We start from the raw sequence: 23,925 nt of genomic DNA, 5'->3' as shown, positions 1-23,925 counted from the left end.
CTTACAGCATGAAATGAAGAGACGATTAATTTCAATTTTATTCAGAGTGTAACCCTTTCTAGGCTGTTAAGAATGTATGTTTCTATTCCTCCATGGACTCATCTCCATCGTCCCCCTCAACTTCGGCGTCTTCGTCGTAGTCATCGCTTTCCCATTGATCATCATAATCATCGTCATCCATGCTGACGTCCTCGTCGTCCTCGTTATCAGCAGCTTGTCCATTAGCCTTGGCTTTCGCTTTTTCCTCCTTTTTCTTCTCAATATTTGCCTTTTGTTGCTTCTTCCGTGCTTCCTTCTGTCGCTTCCGACGGTTCCACTCGTCGTCCATCTTCTTAACGTCCCTTTCAGACTTGGAAATGAAATTGTGCCACATGATTCTGCCATTGCACATTCCATCTTCGACCTTCATCAGCTTCAGCTTCATACGGGGTCCTAGCTCGACCAGTTTCACCGCTCGCTTCTCCACGTTTGGCTTGCTTGCCGCCTGCTTTTCTGCGGGTTTGTCGCCGTCCTTTTTCATACGCTGCACTTCGCGTCGGTTGAGGACCCTTTTTGTGGTATTTTCGGTTATTTCGACTTCAGCATCCGTATCAAGCTCGGTTTCACTGGCAGATGTATAGCCGCCACTCGCAGGGTCCAGCAGATAATCAGCAACATCTTCCAGTTTTCCGAGATTCGGGAGACCCTTTTTCCTGTCCGTGTTGCGCTGTTCTGTGGGATCTAAACGGCGGATTCTCTTGGAGACGCCTGTTTTCCTAGTGGCTATCGCGTAGTGCCGGAGACTAACAACATATCCGTCCTCTTCAGAACCATCTGCTGATGATTTCTCTCTGTTCAACATCATCACACGGCGGATCGAAGTAAGAGGGGTGGCCTGAGGGTTGATCGGCGGGAACAGCGATTGGAAAACAGTGGTGGAGAGAGACTCGAGCCGCTTGGGGACTCTCGAGTTCTCGTTTGCGTCCGGGGTATTGAAGTTGTTCATCACCAAAAGGGGCGGTGTTCGATGGGTCTGGCCGCTACCGCGTGGGTGCTTCAGGGATTTCGCTACATCTTTGCATAGAGAATAGTTCTCGACCTTGAAGTGCAGAGTCGGGCCCCGCGGGGTGAGGGCCAGACGCATGTTTGTATTTCCGGTGCTTGATCGAGTGAACAGGATTAAATGCGTGACGCCCAATGGGCCGGCCATGGAGGTATAATCTTTGAGTTTGTTCGCTCTCCGTTCCTGTTTTCTCAATTAGAACTCTCGCGCTCTCTCTTTTCTCCCAGAGAAGGCAATCTCACCCTTAAACGACTGGCTGTATCAGGCTCCATCATCAATCGGAAATCCTTGACCAGCTGGCTCACGCTCGATCCGACTTCGCCAGCTCCAATGCGAATTACCATCGACTTGGGGGTCTGGCTCGTCGCCGAGGCGCCATTTTTGGTGTTGACCGAGTCATCCTTGCCCTGCACCTGGGTACGCTTCTTCGTACGGCGTTTTGCCATTGTCTGAATTTGTGCAAAAGGGGATTAAGTTTATGCAATAGAAATCTCAAACGACCTTTTTTTTTTTTTTTTTTTTCCTGCCGGTGATGTTTGCGATAAGATAAAAACGGGGAAGAGGCTGCCGGGCCGTTTATTTTGCGGCGCTAAGGTTGTTTTTGTGGGTCTGACTCAAAACTATACAACTCCCAACATGCTTTACTCATATCTAGAATGTTTTATTCAAGTATTTTCTTGTCTTTAAAAACGACAATGATTCGTCACGGCGTTACAGCTTGCTTCCGCTACTATTTCATGCGTATCAATCCTCGCAATTTTCCAGAATTGAGAAAAAACACCAACTTTTCCCTCCACGACAGCAGCACCTTATTGCCTCGAGCTTAACGTCCGGCACATGTATGCTGTATGTCTACAAATCCAGACAGATGATTCACAATTAAACCGAAAAATGTGCGCCTATCGAAGGAGTCGGCGTCAGCGTCAGCAGTCTGTGGAAGCTCAGGCTTCACCCCCAGAACCCGCTTCTTTGACAGCGTTGGCAACACGGGTCGCCAGGTCGTCTGTCTCGGATCTGCTCGCAGCTTCTGCATAAACCCGCACGGCGTCCTCTGTCCCGCTTGCCCGCGCAAAGCTACGGCCCTTGTTGTAGCGAGACTGCAAGGCGTCAATCTTATCCTGCAGCCCGGCCGGCGATTCAAGCTTGCGTTCGGCGTCCACGGCTTTGAAAATCGAGCGGTCGGCCACCTCAACTCGCACAAGGCGAGAAGGCAAGTCGGTGTAAGTACCGAGCCACTCCTTGGTCGTCCATCCTTTGTGCGCCAGAATAGCCTCGACCAGGAGCATGTCTGAAAGAGCATCCCCAACTGCTTGGTTGATTAAATCTGTCAGCCCGTTGAGCGATTCTAGAGCTTGCTGCTGTGCCGGTGACTGAGGCTCTGCGCTCTTGATAGTCTTGAGCGCCTCCTCAGAGAAGGTCACCGTTCCGTGGCCGTTCGCCTCGAAGTAAACACCGACATCGTACCGCATAGCGGCGTGGTGAAGATGCTTCACTCCGGTCTTTGTGCAGACGGCTGGAAGCTTCAACACTTTCTCAATATAGTCAGTGCTTGCTCCGTTGGCATAAGCAGTCTGGATGACACCGATCTTGAGCTTTTGCGAAATTCCTGCATTTCGTGCCAGGTCACCGATGAAAGATGCGGCAAGTGTCGCGATGCGGTCGCCATCGAGAAGCCTGAATACGTTGTTCTCGTCGACGAAATAGTAGACTAGGCGGTCGGCATCACCATCAAGGGACGCGCATCGTTCAAGAGGCGCCGCTTTGGAGGAAGGAGGAGCACGTTGTTTCGTCTTCACATAGTCGGCGCCGCACTAGGTGTGGTTATTCTGTCAATTCATGTTGCGATCACCAAGCAATACTGATTACTCACATCAAAGTTTAGACTGTCTGGGTTAATCACATTGTCGTTGACAACCTTGATGTCGATGCCCCCTTGGCTTGGCGGCGTAAGAAATTTGATGAGCTCTTGTAGTTTGGGTCCACCGACGCCATTCGCGCAGTCGACAGTGAGAGGCCCCTGGATTTTGACATTCTTCATGACCTTCTTAAAGGCCTCGCTCAGTTTCTCATAGTAACCCTTTTCCGTGGGTTCACCGTATTCGTACTGTGTTCCAAGGGTGTTCTTGCAGCGAACGACGTAATGCAGCTGAGGGGTAGTCATAAACTTGAAGTCGGTGAATTCGACTTCGGTAGCAGTCAGTGCCGAACCCAGGATTCCAGCGAGTCGCGAACCCGATGCGCGCGTGTCGCGGGCAAAAACGACCCGAGCGGGGTTGGCCATGTTGATATCAATCTCCTTGATCAACTGATCGTAGACGTCTGCGATTTTGTCAAGGGGCGCATTCGCAAGCTTTGTGGCATATGTTTCCCAGTCGGCCTAGTAACATGGTCAGTGACAAGAAAGTATAAGAGGGAGTCTCCTGGTTCCTGACCTCGAGCATTTCGCCCTGTAATAAACTCACGTTAGCTTGACAGTAAAAGCGCTCCAGGAAACAAGGTGTCTTACCATAGGATCGACCAGCTTCACGCCATTGTCCTCGGCGGGGTTGTGACTGGCCGTGATCATGACACCAATCCATTGGCCGTTGAGTTTCTTGGAGCGAAGACCTGCGAGGAGGCCGACAGCAAAAACAACCGTGTTGAGCAGATCCCTGTTAAGAAGCGTGGGGTAAGGTTAGCTACCGCCAGAAGGAATCGCGGGGAAGATGTCGACTTGTTGACAGGGAAGACAACAGAGGGGATGCTCACGCTTTCATGCGAAACTAGACAATCACAGTCAGCATAGGCGCTTGATAAAACGACATTTGGATGCATTGGACACATACTCCTGCAGTTCCATATTCAAAAACACGGCCTTCTGGGATCTGGTACTTCGAAGCGGCCTCTTCGATAGCTTGGTGGACAGCTGGAGACGCCATTGCGGCGCGAGTTCGAGTGCTTTGCGAGCACAACTAATTCCGAGCACAGGAGCGAATAGCAAAAGAACGAGAGAACGAGAAGAGAGGTCTGAAGAGGGAGAGAGAAAAAGAGAAGTCTGTGGCTGAAGTGAGACAGTGAGACAGGGCAGGGCGCAGAGGGGCAGCAACAACCTTGCGCCAAACAAGGAAAGGCGCACCCATGCGGTTGCCCGTCTTGGCACCGCGGGGTCTCTTCATGGGCATTATCGGCGATTTCGCAGTAGAGTGTCATTTAAATCTTTATTACGGCGATATAAATGCAAAATAAGGGCTATTACCAGTATTCCGTATTTGGGACAGCTCCCTGCCTTTGGTCCTCTCGCTAAAAGCTGTCGGAGTTTGCCGCCTTTGTATAGAACAGCACAGTTCAAAAGACTTGACCTATGAATGTGTGTATGAGACTGGTATTATTCTCAAGATTCCTGTGTTTTATTTGAACTGGAAGCAAGGATAAAAGAGGCAAAATCATGCAGTTCTGTAGAGGACTATCCAATGACCGTTTGCGTAGGAGGATATATATGCGGCTAACTGTATTTGGTTAGAGGCGTTTCCATGAAAATACCGAGCTAGTCCTGAAATAAAGAGATACCCCGAATGTCACACCCTGCCAGGCTGTTCTACAAAAAAAAAAGTCTTTCTCTCATGGTGCATGAGAGAATTCCGTACTCCAAACAGCGTGAAAAAGATCTATGGGTTTGTGGCAAGCATCTTTTGAAGCCTCTTTTCCACCGCTTCCATATATTCCCGTGTAAATACCCATGACGCACGATCTGTCTTGCCACAAGTTATAGCCAAATCTCTGGTCATGATGCCGTCAATATCAACGGTATCAATACAGGCCTTCTCCACCGCCTTGGCAAACTCAACCACCTCAGGGGTTTGGTCAAGCTCGCCACGTCTGATCAAGGCACGAGTCCAAGCAAAGATGGATGCAATCGGGTTCGAAGAAGTCTCCTTGCCCTGTTGATGCTCACGGTAATGCCGTGTTATAGTGCCGTGTGCTGCTTCTGTTTGGAACGTGCGGCCATCAGGTGAGACCAGGATTGAGGTCATCAGCCCCAGAGACCCGAAGCCTTGAGCTACGATGTCAGATTGAATGTCACCGTCGTAGTCTAGATTTTTGTTAGTTGGCCTTGCAAACTTCTAACTGTTGGTTGCTTATAACCTACTCTTCAGAGCAATGACCATGCCGCCTTCACTCTTGATCATCTGTGCAACCATGTCATCAATCAGTCGGTGTTCGTATGAAATTCCCGCCTCTTCATAAGCCTGACGGTACTGCGTAGCAAAAATTTCGGCAAATGTATCCTTGAAATGGCCATCATATTGTTTGAGAACAGTGTTCTTCGTGCTCAGAAACAGCGGCATCTTTTTGGACAGGGCAAATTGAAAGCAAGAATGCGCAAAATCCTGGATAGAATCAGTGGTGTTGTACATTGTAAGACCAACACCACCGTTTTTCGGGTATTCATAGACCTCTATGGTCTCTGGGGTACCACCATTATGAGGCGTGAACACCATCTCCAGCTTCCCAGCTGACTCAAACCTGCGCTCCTTTGCTCGATATTGGTCACCAAAGGCGTGTCGGCCAATAATGATTGGCTTCTTCCAGCCCTGCACCAGACGAGGAATACGAGGAATAATCACAGGCTCTCGAAATATGGTGCCGCCAACAGCGGTTCGCACAGCAACATTGGGCGAGGGCCACATTTGTTTCAAGTTGAATTCCTTCACTCGAGCCTGGTCTGGTGTAATGGTGGCACACTTGATGCCGACAGAGTATTTCTTGATTGCTTCTGCTGCATCAGCTGTGACTTGGTTGTTTGTGGCGTCGCGGTATTCGAGGCCCAAGTCGTAATACTTGATATCAATGTCGAGGTATGGAAAAATGAATCGATCCTTGATATCTTTCCAGATGATTCGTGTTAGTTCATCACCATCAAGCTCGACAACGGGGTTTTTGACTTTGATTTTCGTCATGTTGGGATTTGAAAGTAGCACTTGAGAATGAGTGTAGGATTTACTAAAACACAGTACGTATGCAGCGAGAGGCTCTTTAAATAAATGATAGGAACATTAATATAAAAGACTCATTCAGTGCATAACTTATCCTAATTACGTCAATTTCGAGAATGGGTCAAATGATGGCCATGATGCTGCGGTGCTTTAGCTGCGGAGGTTCATACTCCGTCTCTCGGCGGGGTACAAGGTCCGCGGGGAATAAGAGATATTAATGCCTCGGTATATTGGAGGTATCATAATTACAGGTATAGCTTTTTTGTTTTATTTTTTTGGCTATGTATTCTCTTGAAGGTCGATATGATATGGAGTTGAATAGTATACCATAATAGTTTAACTATACACAAAACACAAGTTTATTCTTAAAACACCTATCTAAACTTATATAACTCATAATCTAGTAGAACAGCCCCATTCTTCCGCGGTCTTATTCAAGACTTCTACCTCTGACGCAGTGAATGAGACGCCCTTGGATCGGAGGTCTTTTTCTCTAAGAATCTCTATCTCTCCCGAGGTGTATATCCGGTCGACGCCTGCAGCTTTGGCGCTATCTCGCACCGTCTTCAACTCAATCTCCATTCTATCGTAGTATTCGTCCATGCTGTCTAAAAATGCATCTGGCTTGAACACAAAGATCCAATGTCCCACGCCTTGCGGGCGGTCCAGTACCTTGTACGCGTCGTTCACATTTCCGGCAAACGATGCCCCAGTGAGAAGACCGCCGAAAACGTCCATCATCATAGCAAGACCGGATCCCTTGGGACCTCCAATGGGGAGTACCACGCCGCCCATGGCGGCTTCAGGGTCGGTGGTTGAATTCCCTTCAGCATCCAAAGCCCAGCCCTCGGGGATCTTTTCCCCACGGCGCAGAGCTTTGCGAATTTTGCCCTGGAAAAAAGTGAAACGGAATTAGTGTTTTGTGGTGGTCAAAGGAAGAAATAGATTACTCACTCTGGCTACCACAGACGGGCTCATGTCCAACGTCCAGTGATCTCCGTTTCTACCTGGCAAGCCGACGGCAAAGGGACTAGTACCCAGAAGAGGCTCTTTACTTCCCCACGCCGGCATGCTTCGTGATGCATTGGTGAAAACCATTGCTCCCAGACCCTTGTCAATGGCCTTGAGAAGATATGTCGCCGCCATTCCAAAATGACCGCTTGATTTGACTCCCACAATGCCGACGCCGAAGACACTGGCCATCTCCGCGGCTTTTTCCACGGCAAGGTTGGCAGCCAAGAACCCAAAGGTGTTTTGAGCATCCAGTTGTGCCATTACAGGCGTTTTGGACACAAATTCAAGGTTTGGTGCTGGGTTAAGCACGCCGGCTTTCACCCGCGTCAAGTATGCTGGGATCCGGTTGATGCCATGGGTGTCTACTCCTCGGAGGTCTGCGAGCACAAGAGCATCGGCAATCACTTTTGAGTGCTCGGAAGAAACACCAGCGGCTTTCAGTATTGATGTAGCAAATTCGTGTATCGACGATACCGAGAGCTGCACTGAGCCGTCGGAAGTAGCCATTGTATCTGAATCTTGCTCGATACTATACGCTTTGGCAAGTTGGATGGTCTGAGACAACTGTATTAAGTAAGAGCAAACCCAGGACTTTTCAATGATTTTATGTTCAAGGGTATTTACAACTTTTGGTGGCTATAAGATGCATATGCTAAGTGGAGATAATTCTGTCGGAGGATGTATCTCCGCGAGGGGTCAGCGGGGGATATCAAACGGAGGCTAAGTAAGTCGCTAATTACACCCCATGAGGTTATTTAAGGTTCTTTTTAAAGATATGAAATTGATATATGATCTTCTTGGCATGTTCTTACAGCCAAGGTGATGCATGCAACAATACCAATGCCAAGAACTTATGTATTTGCCGCGGCGGTCCATTTTCCGCGATTTTATTGAAGCAAGCAGTTGATTTCGATCACCTGCCGTTGTCGGACAATAATGCTACGAGTATTTCTTTGTGCTTGGCTAAGTAGAAGCAAAATTCATGTCGATCATGACTGGATCAGGGATATCATTGATATTGCTCATAGATTGAGGCGCGGGTTGTTACGGACTACTAGGCCTATGGAAGGTTGCTCTCCGCCATTAGCAGCAAAGGCAGACAAGTGCAATACCCTATGCATCCTTGATGGTCTGGCAAAGGCGGCTCCAGATGTCGTGTTTCACTGTTCGATGCTCTCGCACATTTGAGAGAACAGGGTTAACCAATTGGAATAAGAGTATGCGTCGATTTGCTGATTAACTCGAATTATCTTCAGTAAATGGTGTGGAGATAGATGGTATCCAGATACAATAGTACATTATTATTACACTCAAGCTTTTAACCTCTGCATATCCATGTCATCCTGCGAATCCTTGATGATAAACCTAAAAGCCGTTCTCAGTAAACCCATTTCCAGTTAGGACAGATCAGAAAGAATACTTACGCATACCACCAAGCCGCTGGAACTACCGTGCCCAGGTGCCAAAGACTATGAGCATCGATTAATCCCCACAACGGTGGGAAATCGAATAGCTCAAGACTCATCGCCGCCATGATCCAAGTCACAATCAGGCCGGGCCATGCAGTCCATGACTTGTTGGGCTCTTTCCTGAACCGATTTATACTGAACATTATCCACATCACGTTTTGAATGGTGCCAACAACGACGTTGGCAATCAAATTGTAGGTATAGTCCCATGACCAGAAGCCGAGGTAAGATACGTGAGCAATGTACAAGATGATGCAGGTAGCAGTCCACAGCCGGCGGACGGCTGATTTGGAACGATCCCTCCGGTCGTCCAAGCGAAAGATCCGGATGACTGCAAAATAGAGCCCGTACAGTACACTTGCGCCGGCAGCCCAATAGTCGAGCTTCTCGGTGATCGGAAAGTCTCGTGCGTGGAATATCATGCTGAAAATCCAGCTAGCCATTCCGAAATATCCGAAAGCGACAGAGTATTTGCGAAGCGGGTATGAAGCCGGGATGCGCTCGACGACTTTCTTCGAGCCGTAGTAGTGGCCGTAAAAGTTGAGAAACGAGAAAAAAACGGAGAAAATCTCTTGCATGCCCAACACTCTGTAAAACGGCCATTTTCCATGGAATTGGACAATCGGTTGCAGCATGGGGAACTCTCGGTTGAGTCTAGCGTCTGTAATGACATGTTGACAGGTATAGTCGCATTCTGACGGGCACGTCCACAGCATCAGACGAAGGTGGAGGGCTTTGCACAAGGGCGTCAGTACATAAGAACCAGGAACCAAAGGGGAATTAAATTTTCGACTCACGCAAGACCGAACCCTCATTTTGGCAATTCGTCTCTATGCAAATCTACTGCCGTCAAGATCCAGAGCACACCAGCAGGTTAAGAGTGTTTACCTTGACGCATTCTTTGAAATCTGGTAATCGGTCTCCCAGCGAGGCCAATGCCTGGCCAGCCAGAAGGGCCACAATCAACACCAGAATGGGAGACCGCAGGATTGCCATGTTCTTGGTGATATTGGCGTCTCGACAGGGGCAGCGTGAAAGCGACGTGACCGGAAGAAGTCAAGTGGTGCTTTAATTAGTCGCGCGCGGGTGGTCGCGGCTAGGCTGGGCGCGCCTATCCTAGTTAATCGACTGACGATCAGGTCCAGCGCATTGAAAAAAGCAATTCTACTGAATGCATTGTACAATCATTATACGTAGTATATTTACCCCCTGTTTAAAACAAAAGACCGATCCCTGGGTCGGCGTTTCTCGAGAACAGCGAAAACCGAGGCCTGTGATTGGACCGGCGGTATAGAACGAGCCCCGTAGTTCACGTGACGGGAGCACTCCGTTTACGGCTTAGCGGGGGCGTGGCCCGAAGTGGGCTGGTTCCAGCTAGTCTCGACAAAGCAAAAAAAATCAATATATATTTTATTATTTCATTCATTCTGGATGCACCGCTGCTTTTTCTTGGGAAAATAACCGATTTATCTCGTTTTTGCAGACTCCAGATCCCCTCGGCGTGACATCACCATGGCTACCAATCAAGCTGCTGGAAACATTACAAGCAGCGCCGATCGTATGGCCGGCGCTGACCATGCTGAAGTTAGATATTTCACCAGGTTCGTTGATTTCGTTGCATCTAAAGGTTGATATTCAGAGAAGAGACTGACTGTGTTTATTTCTAGCTATGATCATCACGGTATTTTTCACTTTGTTAATTTTCCAAGGCAATTCACTGATTGAGCTCTCCTGTGTTGTAAAGGCATCCATGAAGAAATGCTGGTATGGACCGTTCGTTGCCAAACTAAAACCTCACCATCTAATATTGTGCTGTGCAGAAAGACGACGTGCGTACTCGATCGTATCGCGATGCTATTTACCAGAACAAGCATCTCTTCAAAGACAAAGTCGTTCTGGACGTTGGATGCGGAACCGGTATCCTGAGCATGTTAGTTATTCCACCGTCATTTTGGCTACGGCCGCTTGCTGATATCTGTTATCATGAGCTAGGTTCGCCATCCGCGCCGGCGCAAAGCACGTTATCGGCGTTGACATGTCGTCCATAATTGAAAAGGCTCGCGAGATTGTTGCTGTGAACGGCATGGCCGATAAGATCACCTTGTTGCAGGGCAAGATGGAAGAGGTCGTTCTTCCTTTCCCCAACGTTGATATCATCATATCGGAGTGGATGGGATACTTCCTTCTCTACGAGAGCATGCTGGACACTGTCCTTTATGCTCGTGATAGATATCTTGCCCCCGGTGGCAAGATCTTCCCAGACCAGGCCACCATTTACGTGGCCGCTATTGAAGATGGCGAGTACAAAGATGATAAGATTGGATGTGAGTATATGCGGCACACACGAGTGATTATAGTCGGTGCTAACAATACCAGTCTGGGATAACGTCTACGGCTTCAACTACAGCCCAATGAAGGAGATTGCTCTCAGCGAGCCCCTCGTTGACACTGTTGAGTTGAAGGCTGTTGTCACCGACCCTTGTGCAGTTCGTACCCTGGACCTGAACACCGTCACAACAGCAGACCTCGCCTTTAGAGTTCCATACTCGCTGCCCGTAAAGCGCAACGATTTCATCCACGCCATTATTGCCTGGTTTGACATTTCATTTGCCGCTTGCCATAAGCCGATTACATTCTCCACTGGCCCGCACGCCAAATACACCCACTGGAAACAGACAGTGTTCTACTTGCGCGACGTTCTCACCGTCGAAGAAGAGGAAGTTGTCAATGGATTCATTGAAAACAAGCCCAACTCCAAGAACAAGCGTGACTTGGATATCCGACTCTCGTACAACCTCGAGACACAAGACCAGACTCGGTTTGCTCAAGGCCAGTGCGAGTACAAGATGTAGGTCCATCCGACCCTTTATATTGACTAAGATCAGTGCTGACAACTGCTGCAGGTGCTAATCGCCAAACTCATGGACACCTCTTCAATCTGGCGTTTCCAGAGCGACGATGCATACCATTGCCTTTTCTTGTCTTGAATTTTCTTTTCTCTATTTGCTCTTTGGCTTTATTTTGTGTCGTTTTCGTCATTATATCATTACTGGCGTTACGGGAGAGGTGTGTGTGGAAAGGCATATGAGGCGCTACATTCGGTCGATGAAAAGATAACACGAAGATATGATGATAATGAGCTCCTCGAAGAAGATACCCACGAGTCGACGCTGGACATAAAAATCTACTTCACCGTTGCACCATATAGTTTTGAAACAGAAGTACTTTACTTTAACTAGAAATGTAGTTCTGAAGGAATCTACTAAACAATTATTATACGATCATAATATATGTATAGTAATCAGAATTACTACTCACAGTCTATGCGTGTAAATGACCGCGGATTTAACTTGGAGCTTAACGGCGGGGTCCACTGTGCCTCGGCTTTCGGCTGGCGCTGAAGCTATTTTAACCCCATCCAGGAAATGCGGAGAAACGCCCTTCCAAGTTCAATCTGGCGGGTTGCTTTTTTCTTGCTCTCATCCACTCTTCTACAAATATTGCTCAAGTATAACAACTTTTTAACCCCCTTTCTTCACGTTCAACATGTCCGGACCCGGAGTCGGCTTCGAGTATCCTCGCCAGCAAGTTAGCTGGTTGAAGCGCGATGCGCTCCTCTTCGCAAACAGCATTGGCTGCAAGGCCGATGAATTGCATTTTCTCTACGTAAGCCAGGCACAATTTCTTTGGTTAGAATTCGAATTAATAGTATCCTAGGAACTCCATCCGGATTTCGCCGTCTTCCCTTCATATGTCACCATTCTGCGTAAGTCGAGACTTTCTTCCCCCCATCAGACAATACCAAAATAGCTAATTTATTCCCAATCAGCATTCAAACTGACAAATAACGATGTCATCGACTTCTACGCGGCTCAAAAGAACACACCGATCCCCGGCGTCCCCAAGTTCGATCCTACGCGTGTGATTGACGGCGAACGCAAGATCACGTTCTTCAAACAATTGCCTACATCAACTCAGGGCAAGAATATTGAGATCCGGACAAAGGTCGTCGGTGTCTACGACAAGGGGAAAGCGTCGGTTGTGGAGACGGAAACTACTGTTGTTGATAAAGACACGGAGGAGGTTTATTCGAAAGCACTTGGCAGTGCCTTTTATGTTGGACAGGGAGGCTGGGGTGGGCCAAAGGGTAAGTTTTATCTTTCTCTACATCAAGGAGCGTGTACAGATGCTAAAATACCTGCGTTTAGGCCCCAGCACGGTGAATTATCCTCCCCCTCAGGGCAAGAAGCCAGATGCTGTGTCTGTTGACCAGACCAGTTTCGAAACTGCACTCCTCTACCGGTAATTATCAACCATTTATAAGTTTTTTTTTTATGGCTTAACTGACTCATGGACCAGTCTCAATGGCGACTACAACCCTCTTCACGCAACTCCTGAACCCGGCAAGAAGATGGGCTTTGGCGGCACCATCATCCACGGCTTGTACAGTTGGAACGCGACAGCCCATGCAGTCCTTCGAGAACTTGGTGGCAGCAACCCCAAGAACCTGCAAGAGTTCCAGGCTCGTTTTGCTTCTCCCGTCCGCCCCGGCGACAAGCTGACCACGGAAATGTGGAAGACCGGAGAAACTAACAAGGATGGGTTTGAAGAGGTTCGCTTTGTGACGAAGAACCAGGATGGAAAGACTGTGCTGAGCAATGGACGCGCATTGGTGAAGGTTGCAAACAGGGACAGTAAACTATAAACAAGATACAGCCGCTGAGGTCTCATGAAAATAGACCTTAGTATTTACATCAGTCGAGAAAAGACCATCTTGAACATATCACCAAATAGCATTCATGCGTAGACTTCATGCGTAGACTAATCGTGCCAGCCTGCTGGAAATTTTTATTTAGTGTTGTATAGATGAAGTATATAGGACTAGATAGATTGAGCTTAGAAATGTGCTTATAAGAAGGATATAAGAGTATAAGCAGAAAATCTTGAGGTTTTAGAGTAATAAAAAGTGATATATCCAGTAATACTAGTGAATTGTTATTGCTACAGTAGTATATGGTGTAGTCATTAGATGGGTAAAGCTGAGCGCTACCGACTCTTATATCATGATTAAAATTAAGAATAACTATTTTGGTCTATAATAGTCCGAGCTAGAATATTAATTATTTCAAAAGATTTCGATAGGATGAGTAGGAGTCCACTATGTAGAGCAGGGAACTTTTAAGGTTTTTCTTTATATGGACACAGAGTGCGAGTGATTCTCGCTTTCCGCTATGTTTAGATTAGGTATCTGCGGAACTGGCTAAATTTAGCCCTCTTCTTAGTTTCAGTCGGTGCTTTTAAGGAAGGGCTTTTTCCATCCTATGAGTAGCCATAGCCTTTCTTTCTTTCAACGCCATCCGAAGTAACCACCCCTGGAGTACCGCAAAGATAGCATTATCCACCAATGCCCAAATAAAGAGTTGATAGCATGCCACTAATCCCATCAACGAAAAAGACAAAAACGTCTTGTACGGAATCCTAAGGAGCCCAAGCCAGGAGATCGGCAGGATGATGTGGATCAAAATCTGGCTAGCGAGCCCTACGATGCTCAACAGCGACGTAGAATCTGGCCTTGACTCGTAGACTGAGTCTGAAAACACGTATACTGTCACACATATCACCGCAGGGTTGACGTGCATCAGGAAATTAAAAAAGCCGAATAAGCTTCTTTCAACCGAACGGCCGTCGCTGCCGCTGGCGAGAGGGAGCAGAAAGACAAACTCGCCGATCAAAACAAGGGATATGAATGTTATCTTTCTGATGAGGGAGAGGGAGGAATAGCAGATGTCTATCAAAAGTCTTGTTGCGTGAATTATTAGCATGTTTCTTGGATCCTACTGGACTTTCGATAGTGAGGGTGGTTGGTCAAGTACAGAATATAAGAGAATAACAACCATGCTGCAGTTGCGTAGAACAGATGCATCCATTCAGCAGGCATTTGAGCCGTTAAGCTATATTTTGCTGTACTCAAGGAAAAATTGTAACAGAGGATTAACTGCTGTGTTGCGCTGATGGCATTGAAAAATAGTAAGATGATAGGCGTTTTTGCTTCGCTTTTCAATCTGCATATTTGGCGAATCTGTGGAATGAATGACAAAACATTCAAAGCCACCAACAAGCTAAATGATTGAGTAGATCTTTAGAGGAGGTTCAAAAATAAATTGGTACGAAAGATTATCAGACCTGCATAGCCAGAGCGACATCCTGCTATCTTCACGAACGTCGGTTAACGAAAAAATAGAAATGAGAAAGAAACAAACCGAAGGGAAACAGGGATTGTGTCGCCATTAAATACAAGCAATATGACCAAAATACCAGAATCCCCACTACGGGGTCCCTTTTTGGCAGGGTGGTAATTTTCAGGTCGATAGATTGTCTACTAACTGTGCCACCTACGCACCCCCCTGTCGCTCCCGATACGCTCAACGCCAATTTTTACTTTATACAAGTATATGGACTATTAAAAATTTGAGCATATGAGAAAATCGATTTTCATGGACCATGATTTACATAGGAACCCCATACCAAATAAAATTTTGGATTGAGACGATGCGGACCCCCAATCGAGGCAGTTCGGATTTTAAAGGTTAGTACTATCAGCATGTAAGCCGAGCGTCCAATGTCCCTATATTGTTCAACGTCTTTTCTCTGCCGTCATTCAGCAGGCGATACTGAGAGATGAAATCGTCATTATTGACTATACTCAAAACATTAGCACACGCAAATTTGAAGAAACCAAACAAACATACTGTATCCGCCACACATCCGACGCTTCCCTCTAAAAGCCGTACGACCGTGAAGTATTCTCCAATTGTCAAAAACTTTCCACCAGAATCAGCATCGTCAAAAAAATAAGCATAACTAAAACAAAAGCACAATCACATACTGAGCGCAGTTCCCGGTTCAAGCTGCATTTTGATTTGTATATCCTCTCGACCGAGAATCTCATTCCAATGCCGTGCGGCGCTATACCACTGTTCTGCGACATGCGGTTCCCAATCGACTTTTACGGCACGGTCGTAGTTGTTCCAGCGTATTCTTTGTAGTACACCGCTAAGTTCGTCCCGTTCAAAGACGGGGAATGGCTGGTAAGGCTGGATACAGACGTCGTCGTTGCCGCTCGAATGCCAGGGTTGCGGGATATCGATGAGGGTCTTTACGTTGGCCTCGTTTTCGGTGCGCATGACTGCTGCTGCACGAAACCCATCGGCTAGGAGACTCTCGCCGCCTTCGCCACCGGTGTGGGATAAGAGGTGGAATAGTTGTAGTCTGGCCGGGTCAGAGAAGTATGTGTTGTCTGTATGGACACCGAGCGATTCTGATGTATACGCAGTATCTTTGTATGTCAAATCCGAGGTAAAGTCCCAGAAGCCGCCTGATGGTTGTCAATACTTGAACACGTATAAAAAAAAGCTTCATACCGTAATGCGTATTCCTTATAAATGCGATCCTTTCGAGAAGACCTTGAGTCGCTTCGGGTTCCAATGGAACACCACGCACCATGCAATAGCCGTAGCTAACCTACTAGAGGTGAGAATCGAGAATGTAAATTATAATCACAGAGTCATACAATCTCTTTCAACCAATTGGCGAGGCCTTTGGTACTTTCCATGACATCTTGATATTCTACGGTTGGGTGACCTTGGTTGCCTGACACGAAACGGAAATCCCTATTGCAGATGACATTATCAGAACCTGATTCAGAAGTAAATAAATCCGTGGGTTTACCTAAAGTTCAGAACCTCTTGGCTCGGTTCAAGAGCAGGTGGCAATTTGTGATCACTCAGCCAAGACCGAGGATAAACAGCGTCGTGTCCATCCGACCCTAATTTGATGCATGAGCCTTGTTATTTAAATATGGAACGGGATATGTATACGCACACTTTACTGAAACGTTTTCAGTCCTGATATCTACTGATTCCGTTTGAATGTCTTCGGGTAGCTGCAACACACACTTAGCTATATCTCCAATAGAATTCCTCGGTTTCATCTTACCGAGAAGGTGTCAAGCATTCGCTGTCGAGTAATCGGGTGTATGCAGTCAGGGCACTGGCAATTTTCCCTATGCCATATCAGTTTAGCATCTACCGTTCGATAGATCACTTCGACACACCTTAACCAGAAGCGGGGACTGAAATCATTATTAGTCAGGGGCCTTGAGGTGTGTTTTAGTGTTGACTTACAATTTTCCATGTGGTTCAAGATTCACACCACCGTTTTTTACCGAAGGTGTATGTAAACCCAGTCTCTGTGTAAAAGTTGACTGGAAATACGGCTTATATGATTGCCTCGGAGTGTTCAATTGAGGTATATGACCAGCTCCTTTATATTTCCGTGAACCTGCTAGTGAATATATTCCAGGCTATCAAAAATTAGAGCATGCAGTCTGCGGGGGGGTAGATGATACACACAGTATGAAACTGTCTTTTTGGTATTGAACATAAAGGAATTCGCGCAACCCTTGAAAACAGTTAGTCAAGTCTTTCTTCGCCGAATAAATACTCACGTAGATGGTCTTTGCAGATACAATGAATGTTTCCCGGCTATTCCTCCTGGACCGAGGCGCTGCCATGCCATTGTGAGTTGAAAGGGAAGCGGACGATGCAATTGCACAGCTAAATTAGTGTCTAGAAGTCAAAAATTGGCCACGGATTTTGTTTTTGGAGATTCCGCCTCTGTCCCATGCTTTGTCAATATCTTCACACTGACTTATGGCCAAATACGAGAATCAAACTTCATGGTTCTTGAGGGGCACTGGTAACCGATAAGATAAGGTCGTGTATCCGCGTATCGAAAATACGGCGGTAATAGGTATTGCAAAGTCACGTGGTTTGAATGCCTCAGGCAGAAAGGCTAGGCGGCTGCAGCTTGCGTCTGCTTAACAAGCTAGAGCTCGCCCGACACTGGACCTCCGACGTAATACCAACCACCATCACATCCAGCGATAATTCGACTTTATTTTCTTGCCCTCTCCATACCACATCGTGAACTTATATAGTCACGCCCCTAATTCGAGTTATTTTCCATCATGTCCACCCTCGAAGATCTCGATGACCTCGAGCGCGAGGACCAGGACAAGAAGCAGCAGCAGCAGGGCGATGGCGGTGACGAGAAGAAGCCCAGCGGCGATGGCGATGCCGAAATGAAGGATGCCAAGAAAGAAGAGGGCGATGAGCTTCTTGATGAAGAACTCCTTGGGGCTAGCACAGAAGACATCAAGAAGAGGCGACGACTGCTAGAGAACGAACTACGAATCATGAAGAGCGAGTTTCAACGGTTGACGCACGAGCAGAATACGATGAAGGAAAAGGTTAAAGACAACTTGGAAAAGATTGAAAATAACAGGTAATGCTGTCTTTGATAAATCAGAAGGCGGCTGGATTAGGCACTAACTAGAAAATAACCCTAGACAACTACCATACCTTGTCGGAAACGTGGTTGAACTTCTAGATCTCGACGTCGAGGCCGAGGCTGCCGAAGAGGGCGCCAATATCGACCTGGATGCAACTCGCGTTGGAAAGTCGGCAGTCATCAAAACATCAACTCGCCAAACCATCTTCCTCCCACTCATCGGTTTAGTCGACCACGAAAAGCTCAAGCCTGGCGATCTTATTGGTGTTAACAAGGATTCGTATTTGGTCCTTGACACTCTGCCGGCAGAGTACGACAGCCGTGTCAAGGCTATGGAAGTCGACGAGAAGCCTACGGAGAAGTACACTGATGTTGGTGGGTTGAGTAAACAGATCGAGGAGCTTGTAGAGGCTGTTGTCATGCCCATGCAAGAAGCCGAGAAATTCACAAAGCTTGGAATCAAGGCTCCCAAGGGTACGTCTTTTTTTTTTTACAAAACAAAACAATAACCGTTGTCTAATTTCATTTAGGTGCTCTAATGTACGGCCCCCCAGGTACAGGTAAAACGCTGCTTGCGCGTGCCTGCGCTGCCTCGTCGAACGCGACTTTCCTCAAACTTGCCGGCCCACAACTTGTACAAATGTTCATCGGTGACGGTGCCAAGCTGGTTCGCGACTGCTTCGCTCTGGCCAAGGAGAAAGCGCCGTCGATTATCTTCATTGACGAGCTCGACGCCGTTGGCACGAAACGATTTGACTCGGAGAAATCTGGCGACCGTGAAGTGCAACGAACCATGCTTGAGCTCCTCAACCAACTGGACGGATTCGCATCGGACGATCGCGTCAAGGTCCTCGCGGCCACCAACCGTGTCGACGTCCTCGACCCTGCCTTGCTGCGATCTGGCCGTCTCGACCGAAAGATCGAATTCCCTCTCCCCAACGAGGAAGCACGTGCCGAAATCCTGCAGATTCACTCGCGCAAAATGACCACCGACGACGCAGTCAACTGGGCTGAGTTGGCCCGCAGTACGGACGAGTTTGGCGGTGCGATGATGAAAGCCGTGTGTGTCGAAGCTGGTATGATTGCATTGAGGAAAGGAATGAACAAGGTCCACCACGAGCATTACGTAGATGCCATTGCCGAGGTGCAAGCCAAGAAGAAGGATACAAACATGGGAATCTATGTTTAGTTTTTTTTTTTTTTTTCAATTCTCTTTCTACTTGTTTGTTCCCTTTTTTTTTTTTACAAACCACATTTTAGAAACCCTAGTTTGTGTTGTTTCTCGCACACACATGCCCACTCATGTTTCCGTGTTGGGTTCATGGTTGATTGATAGTTCTTTTGTACTGTTAATAATCTGGGCTCAGCCGGGCATGGATGGGAGGGTGAGGGTTCATAGGAATGAATATAAAGATCTGGGTGCATTATTCATATATAAATCCAAACGTGCTTGTCAATACTCTCTCTTTAATAAATCAATATTAATAAACTGCACTGGTGTCACATTTAATTTATGGCTCTGGGTAGATCTTATTTGGACCATAGCCTACGCTTGATAGTTGGAGGTTAAATCAAAATTTTATACAGTTAACATATAGTTCCAGTACCAGACTATCAATTATATATATATACACGTATATATCCATCCCAATGTATCCTATCGGACCAACCATCATACACAAAACAAACCAACCATGCAGCGATATGCAGATTTTGTACACTGAAACACTAGTGCAGAGAGAAAGATTAAAAGTCCTTTTGAAATGACAAGAAGGGAAAAAAAAAATAAGGGAGCGAGATGGAAAAGAAAGATTTGTAAGGATTGAGAGTCCAAAAACCAATAACGCCAGCCTGCATCCAATAGTAAGGGTATACCCGGTAGCCCATTCACAAAAAAAAAACCAGTGATAAGCAAAAACAAGCACTAAAAATAAAAATAAAAGAGATAATGTTGTAGTCGTATGTGTGGATCAGAAAAATCGCTTCGATTCAATGATATCGGAATCCGTCTGTCGTTCACGTTCGAGATGCATCCACCAGTCCTTTGAATGGCCCGAGTTCCACGCGCCATTACAGGTATCTCGTGCCCAGGGCGGGTTCGTGGTCGAGGAAAATGTGATTGGAGTTGGAGGGCTGGCAGGTGTTACAGACGCAGCCGATGATGACCGCCCTCCGAATGCGCCCCAACCGCCAAATCGCGACGTCGTAGTGGAGGGAGACATGGGTTGATCCATGCTCAGATCGCTGCCACTTCGGTTTAATATTGTCGTTGCTGGGTTCTGTGCTGTGGACGAGTCTTGGCCTAAAAGATGTTTCCATCCCAATAAGCCGCCGTCTGCGTCGTTTCCGGGCATATCTGGCTGAAGAACGAATCGGGGTATAGACGCTTCATTCGGGTTTGTCGACCCCCTCACCACGCCCATCACTGCAGGCATTCTAAACTCGAACATCTTCTTTGGAAATTCCAAGTCTTCTTGGTTCGCAGCCTGCACTTTGGCACCAAAAGGTGAGGCACCACCAAACAGGTCACTGTCCCCTTCCGACTCATCATCGGAAGGTGCATCTATCGCGCTATCGGGAAGGTATGAGTCGGAATAGTCGGTAACAAGCACTTTCATACCATGTTCACTGTCCTTGGCGGCCATATCAATGAACGTCTGGGCTCGGATTCGTGCAGAGGTCAAATTGTTCCCGGCGGGTAAGGCCATCGGCCGCGTGCTGATCGATCCGTGGGAGCTCCTGGGCAAGCTATATCGATCCGAAGGGATCAAGGCCTGTCCACGAGAAATTGGCTGACAGACGGATTGGAGAATGCCTGGGGGTTCGATATCGGAGGGTGCTCGCAATTCACCTAGACGGGGGAACCCCGAATGGAGAATGCTTTGAGCCAAGTGGTAGTTGGGGGAGTTTGCGGGCTTATGGGGCAGAGCATAAGGCATAGAATCCAGCTTGCCGAGCCCTGCGGCGGAATCCGGGCCCGTGATGTCCCAGTGGAGATATTTGAGCGAGGACGAAGCAAGGATCGGTTGGAATATCATGCCTTCCGAGGGAAGATGGGGGGTGCGCGTCGATTGCACAATGCTGAACCTTTCGAGATACTGCAATGATGAGAGCAGTTTAGAGATCACCAACAGGGAGCCGATATTCTGGTCGATCAAGGCCAAGGACTGAAGGCTGCGAGCCTCCGGGCGAGAGATGTATTGTGCGATTCCTGCGTCAGTAACCCCTTTTAGCTTCTCCAGTCGGAGAGACGAGAGCGATGGAAGAAATTGAAGGGTGCGGTCTGTGAAAGCGTCGCTGTCGAAAGACGAAATGCAGAGATGTTGAAGCGAAGGCAGCCGATTAAAGATCCGCAGGAAAACACCGTGTTCTAGGGATCCACTCGAGTTTAGTGAGTGCAGCATCAGCGTCTCGAGGTTTCCCCACGACATGTGATAGTTTAGGAATTCAAAGGACTGTTGCTGGTCGAGAGTCTTCAATTTGGGCGGCGAGCCACTGCGCGAGCGCTCAGCGCTCGTGTCGGTTGGTTCCCCGAGGAGCCACTTGTGCTCCTTTAGACGCTTCCTCGTCGACAAGGCGTATGTGAGGCGATCAAACTCGTGGTGAAACGACATGTGGAAGCCGACGAGATTCTCCAGATTCGGACATACCATGACAACCGAGGCGACCAGATTCCGGTACTCCTCCCATTGCGGGTTAATTTTGCCGTTGGTGGCAGGCAACATATCGAATTCTGGCACACGCAATTCGAAAACCAGGTTAGCAAGCAGTTTCCGTTCGCGCAGAGTCCGGCGCAAGAGCTTGAGCCGGCTGCCCTTTTTCAGGCGGAATTTCTTCAGTTGCGACGGCGAGTCTGTGCCCATGATGTGAATTCGGTTGTATCTATAAGGAAAGTCTTAGCGGGGAATTCTTCGTCAAATTCGTCTGATCAGATCTTACAGTTTACTTCGGACCGCCCTCTCCCACGACCGGTTGGTCAGGGCCAAGGAGTGTAGGTCCCGCTGGTAACATGTCACACAGCCAAACTGGTGAGAAGCGGGGCCCTCGTGCAAGGTCTGGAGTTGGTCGATGATGCAGGCATAAACGCTGGCGGGCAGTCGGCTGACGGCAGGCTCGAGGGGGTTCTGGGGTTGCGAGGCCGGGAACGAGGACTGCTTGAACAGGCGATAGGATGGCGACTTTGGGGTTGTCGGCGAGGCGACAGAGTAGACGGTGGGGGCAGTGGACGCGCTGTAGTTGCTCGAGTAGGAGGATATCGACGGGCTCCGGGGCGGGATGTCCTCGAGGGCAATGGCGTACTGCTGCTTGTAGTTGGCGGAGGCATGAGACATGCTCTCAAAGGTGACGGGGGGCGACTGCGAAGTTGTGGTTGTGACACTCATGATGTACTGGAGATGGGACACCTCATGGGGGGGGAAGGCGCGGTATTTTCTCCTTTTGGAAGGCAGCGGATGGGATGAAGCGAGAGTCGTGTGTTCAGAAAGGACCGGCTGTGTTGGAAACAGGATGCAGAGGCGAACAGGGAGGAAGTAGAGAAGAGAGAGAGAGAGAGGGAGAGGAAGACGAAGTGAGGTGAGGTGAGAGTTGAGTGAGTAGTACGGAGTGTACCGTGACTACCAGGGAAGGTACGGACGACTGAGGAGGAAGGACTCCTGCTTCTCCCATGGGCTAACCCAGGATAGACTACGTTCGGGTTCCTGGCCAACCAAATAAGCGGCGCGAGGGCGATCACTGTGTACTTTACTACGTACTTGCTACTCTGTACTTTCTGACTCTCTATCAACCAGGAACCCTCCCCCCACACAAACATCGCATCCCTTGTGCTCATCACAATCCAGTGAGAGAGTAGCAAGTAAGTACATAGTCAGCTGAAAAGAACACGCCACGGTCCTCGCAGCCGCCAGGGCCAGCCAGGGGTCAGTCAAGACACAAGCACAAGGACAAAGAAAAGAGTCGTGGAGAAGGGGGGGAGCGGGGCCTCAGTGGAGCCACGGCCTCGTGCAGCTAACCCTAGCACAGGCATGATGCGCCTGTTTCGGTCATAGTGTTTCTTGTCAAGATCCTGTGCCGTGCTCAATGAGTGCCCGGTGCCCAGTGCTTTTTTTGTTTCCTTTTCTTGGAAGTTAGAATACGAGTCATCCAAGTCATCAAAAGTCAACGATGACTCTCTCCGCTTTCAGCTGTCACTTCACCAGTCAGCCGATGTCCAGCAGGAGCGGAAACATGTCGTCATGTCTCAAAATAATAAGGTCCCTTCACACCCAAACTCAAAAAAACAATGTCGCATCCAGTGAAAAGAGCGGTCGCCATGGAGAGAAGAAAGAAGAAATTAGGAACACGGCGGCGAACCGGCGGAGGCGACGCTAGCAAGGGCCGGACCATGGCACGAACAGGACGCAATGCATGCCCATTGGCTGCTGGGGCCATGTGGGTCTGTATAGTGGGGCCAGGAACCACGACACGCCAAGATCCAAGGCGCTAGTCCCGAACCGGATGGGCTCGTCTGCCCCTTTTTGGACAGTCTTGCCCAATCCGTACTGCTACATACTACTAGCAACCCCTTTTCAAGCCGCCGTCTAGTATCTACACTAAAGCTCGTGATAATAATATCGTTTTTCAGCCAATCGCTTTTCTCCGCGTACGAAATTCTCCGATAGGTCCTTGTGGGATTTCTTTAAATTTCTACATTTCTTGAATTTCTACAGTCGTACCCGTACACAGCTATAAATTAAAACAATAGCCGCCGCCAAGGGGCCGAAACCGCAAACTGCCGAGTTGAAGTCGATCGAGTCTGTGCAGTGGGAGATGACAATCGCGATGCTACATACGAATATAGCAACCGACATGTATACGATTACGTTAGTGGACTACTAATCCTGGCTACAAAGTGCTACCTGGCGACGTAATCATACATGGGTCGTACTTTTTCTACTTATAATATTTTCTTTCCTGCCGTGTCTTTACATATCTTTACATACGTCAAGAAATATATACCTAAATTCATTCGTCCGACAGTAGAGCTAGCCGATCTGCAATAATCTCCCGAGAGCGAGTTGGGCTGGCTGACGGTGTGAAG

The 23,925-nt window shown here is 48.0% G+C and overlaps 10 protein-coding genes across 10 annotated transcripts; 3 read left to right on the top strand and 7 right to left on the bottom strand.

The window, feature by feature from the left end:
- Positions 1-82: 82 nt before the first annotated feature.
- On the bottom strand, positions 83-1,488 carry TRUGW13939_04424 (uncharacterized protein; the record flags this gene model as incomplete). The annotated part of the gene is made up of 2 exons (XM_035487597.1): positions 83-1,225; positions 1,285-1,488. The coding sequence occupies 2 exons, from the start codon at positions 1,486-1,488 to the stop codon at positions 83-85; spliced, it is 1,347 nt and encodes a 448-aa protein (XP_035343490.1).
- Positions 1,489-1,983: 495 nt separating this feature from the next.
- Positions 1,984-3,960, bottom strand: TRUGW13939_04423 (uncharacterized protein; the record flags this gene model as incomplete). The annotated part of the gene is made up of 6 exons (XM_035487596.1): positions 1,984-2,853; positions 2,913-3,419; positions 3,475-3,489; positions 3,549-3,693; positions 3,791-3,804; positions 3,868-3,960. 6 exons carry the CDS (start codon positions 3,958-3,960, stop codon positions 1,984-1,986), a joined length of 1,644 nt encoding a protein of 547 aa, XP_035343489.1.
- Positions 3,961-4,686: 726 nt separating this feature from the next.
- TRUGW13939_04422 (uncharacterized protein) lies at positions 4,687-5,979 on the bottom strand (the record flags this gene model as incomplete). Its single annotated transcript, XM_035487595.1, has 2 exons — positions 4,687-5,111; positions 5,169-5,979. The coding sequence occupies 2 exons, from the start codon at positions 5,977-5,979 to the stop codon at positions 4,687-4,689; spliced, it is 1,236 nt and encodes a 411-aa protein (XP_035343488.1).
- A 429-nt stretch (positions 5,980-6,408) lies between these two features.
- Positions 6,409-7,536, bottom strand: TRUGW13939_04421 (uncharacterized protein; the record flags this gene model as incomplete). The annotated part of the gene is made up of 2 exons (XM_035487594.1): positions 6,409-6,906; positions 6,970-7,536. The coding sequence occupies 2 exons, from the start codon at positions 7,534-7,536 to the stop codon at positions 6,409-6,411; spliced, it is 1,065 nt and encodes a 354-aa protein (XP_035343487.1).
- Positions 7,537-8,339: 803 nt separating this feature from the next.
- Positions 8,340-9,494, bottom strand: TRUGW13939_04420 (uncharacterized protein; the record flags this gene model as incomplete). The annotated part of the gene is made up of 4 exons (XM_035487593.1): positions 8,340-8,394; positions 8,454-9,231; positions 9,296-9,338; positions 9,387-9,494. The coding sequence occupies 4 exons, from the start codon at positions 9,492-9,494 to the stop codon at positions 8,340-8,342; spliced, it is 984 nt and encodes a 327-aa protein (XP_035343486.1).
- Positions 9,495-10,010: 516 nt separating this feature from the next.
- On the top strand, positions 10,011-11,350 carry TRUGW13939_04419 (uncharacterized protein; the record flags this gene model as incomplete). The annotated part of the gene is made up of 6 exons (XM_035487592.1): positions 10,011-10,099; positions 10,166-10,179; positions 10,243-10,262; positions 10,319-10,428; positions 10,491-10,822; positions 10,875-11,350. The coding sequence occupies 6 exons, from the start codon at positions 10,011-10,013 to the stop codon at positions 11,348-11,350; spliced, it is 1,041 nt and encodes a 346-aa protein (XP_035343485.1).
- Positions 11,351-12,044: 694 nt separating this feature from the next.
- On the top strand, positions 12,045-13,203 carry TRUGW13939_04418 (uncharacterized protein; the record flags this gene model as incomplete). Its single annotated transcript, XM_035487591.1, has 5 exons — positions 12,045-12,164; positions 12,216-12,264; positions 12,328-12,645; positions 12,707-12,800; positions 12,858-13,203. The coding sequence occupies 5 exons, from the start codon at positions 12,045-12,047 to the stop codon at positions 13,201-13,203; spliced, it is 927 nt and encodes a 308-aa protein (XP_035343484.1).
- Positions 13,204-15,094: 1,891 nt separating this feature from the next.
- On the bottom strand, positions 15,095-17,075 carry TRUGW13939_04417 (uncharacterized protein; the record flags this gene model as incomplete). The annotated part of the gene is made up of 12 exons (XM_035487590.1): positions 15,095-15,195; positions 15,248-15,319; positions 15,385-15,873; positions 15,920-16,019; positions 16,069-16,168; positions 16,227-16,323; positions 16,380-16,440; positions 16,494-16,560; positions 16,612-16,629; positions 16,682-16,860; positions 16,910-16,958; positions 17,005-17,075. 12 exons carry the CDS (start codon positions 17,073-17,075, stop codon positions 15,095-15,097), a joined length of 1,404 nt encoding a protein of 467 aa, XP_035343483.1.
- Positions 17,076-17,526: 451 nt separating this feature from the next.
- TRUGW13939_04416 (uncharacterized protein) lies at positions 17,527-19,038 on the top strand (the record flags this gene model as incomplete). The annotated part of the gene is made up of 3 exons (XM_035487589.1): positions 17,527-17,843; positions 17,908-18,323; positions 18,380-19,038. 3 exons carry the CDS (start codon positions 17,527-17,529, stop codon positions 19,036-19,038), a joined length of 1,392 nt encoding a protein of 463 aa, XP_035343482.1.
- A 781-nt stretch (positions 19,039-19,819) lies between these two features.
- On the bottom strand, positions 19,820-22,231 carry TRUGW13939_04415 (uncharacterized protein; the record flags this gene model as incomplete). Its single annotated transcript, XM_035487588.1, has 2 exons — positions 19,820-21,731; positions 21,789-22,231. 2 exons carry the CDS (start codon positions 22,229-22,231, stop codon positions 19,820-19,822), a joined length of 2,355 nt encoding a protein of 784 aa, XP_035343481.1.
- Between the last annotated feature and the right edge of the window lie 1,694 nt (positions 22,232-23,925).

Source organism: Talaromyces rugulosus, chromosome II, assembly GCF_013368755.1.
Source record: "Talaromyces rugulosus chromosome II, complete sequence".
Lineage (NCBI taxonomy): Eukaryota > Fungi > Ascomycota > Eurotiomycetes > Eurotiales > Trichocomaceae > Talaromyces > Talaromyces rugulosus.
This window is presented reverse-complemented; position numbering and strand designations above follow the sequence as displayed.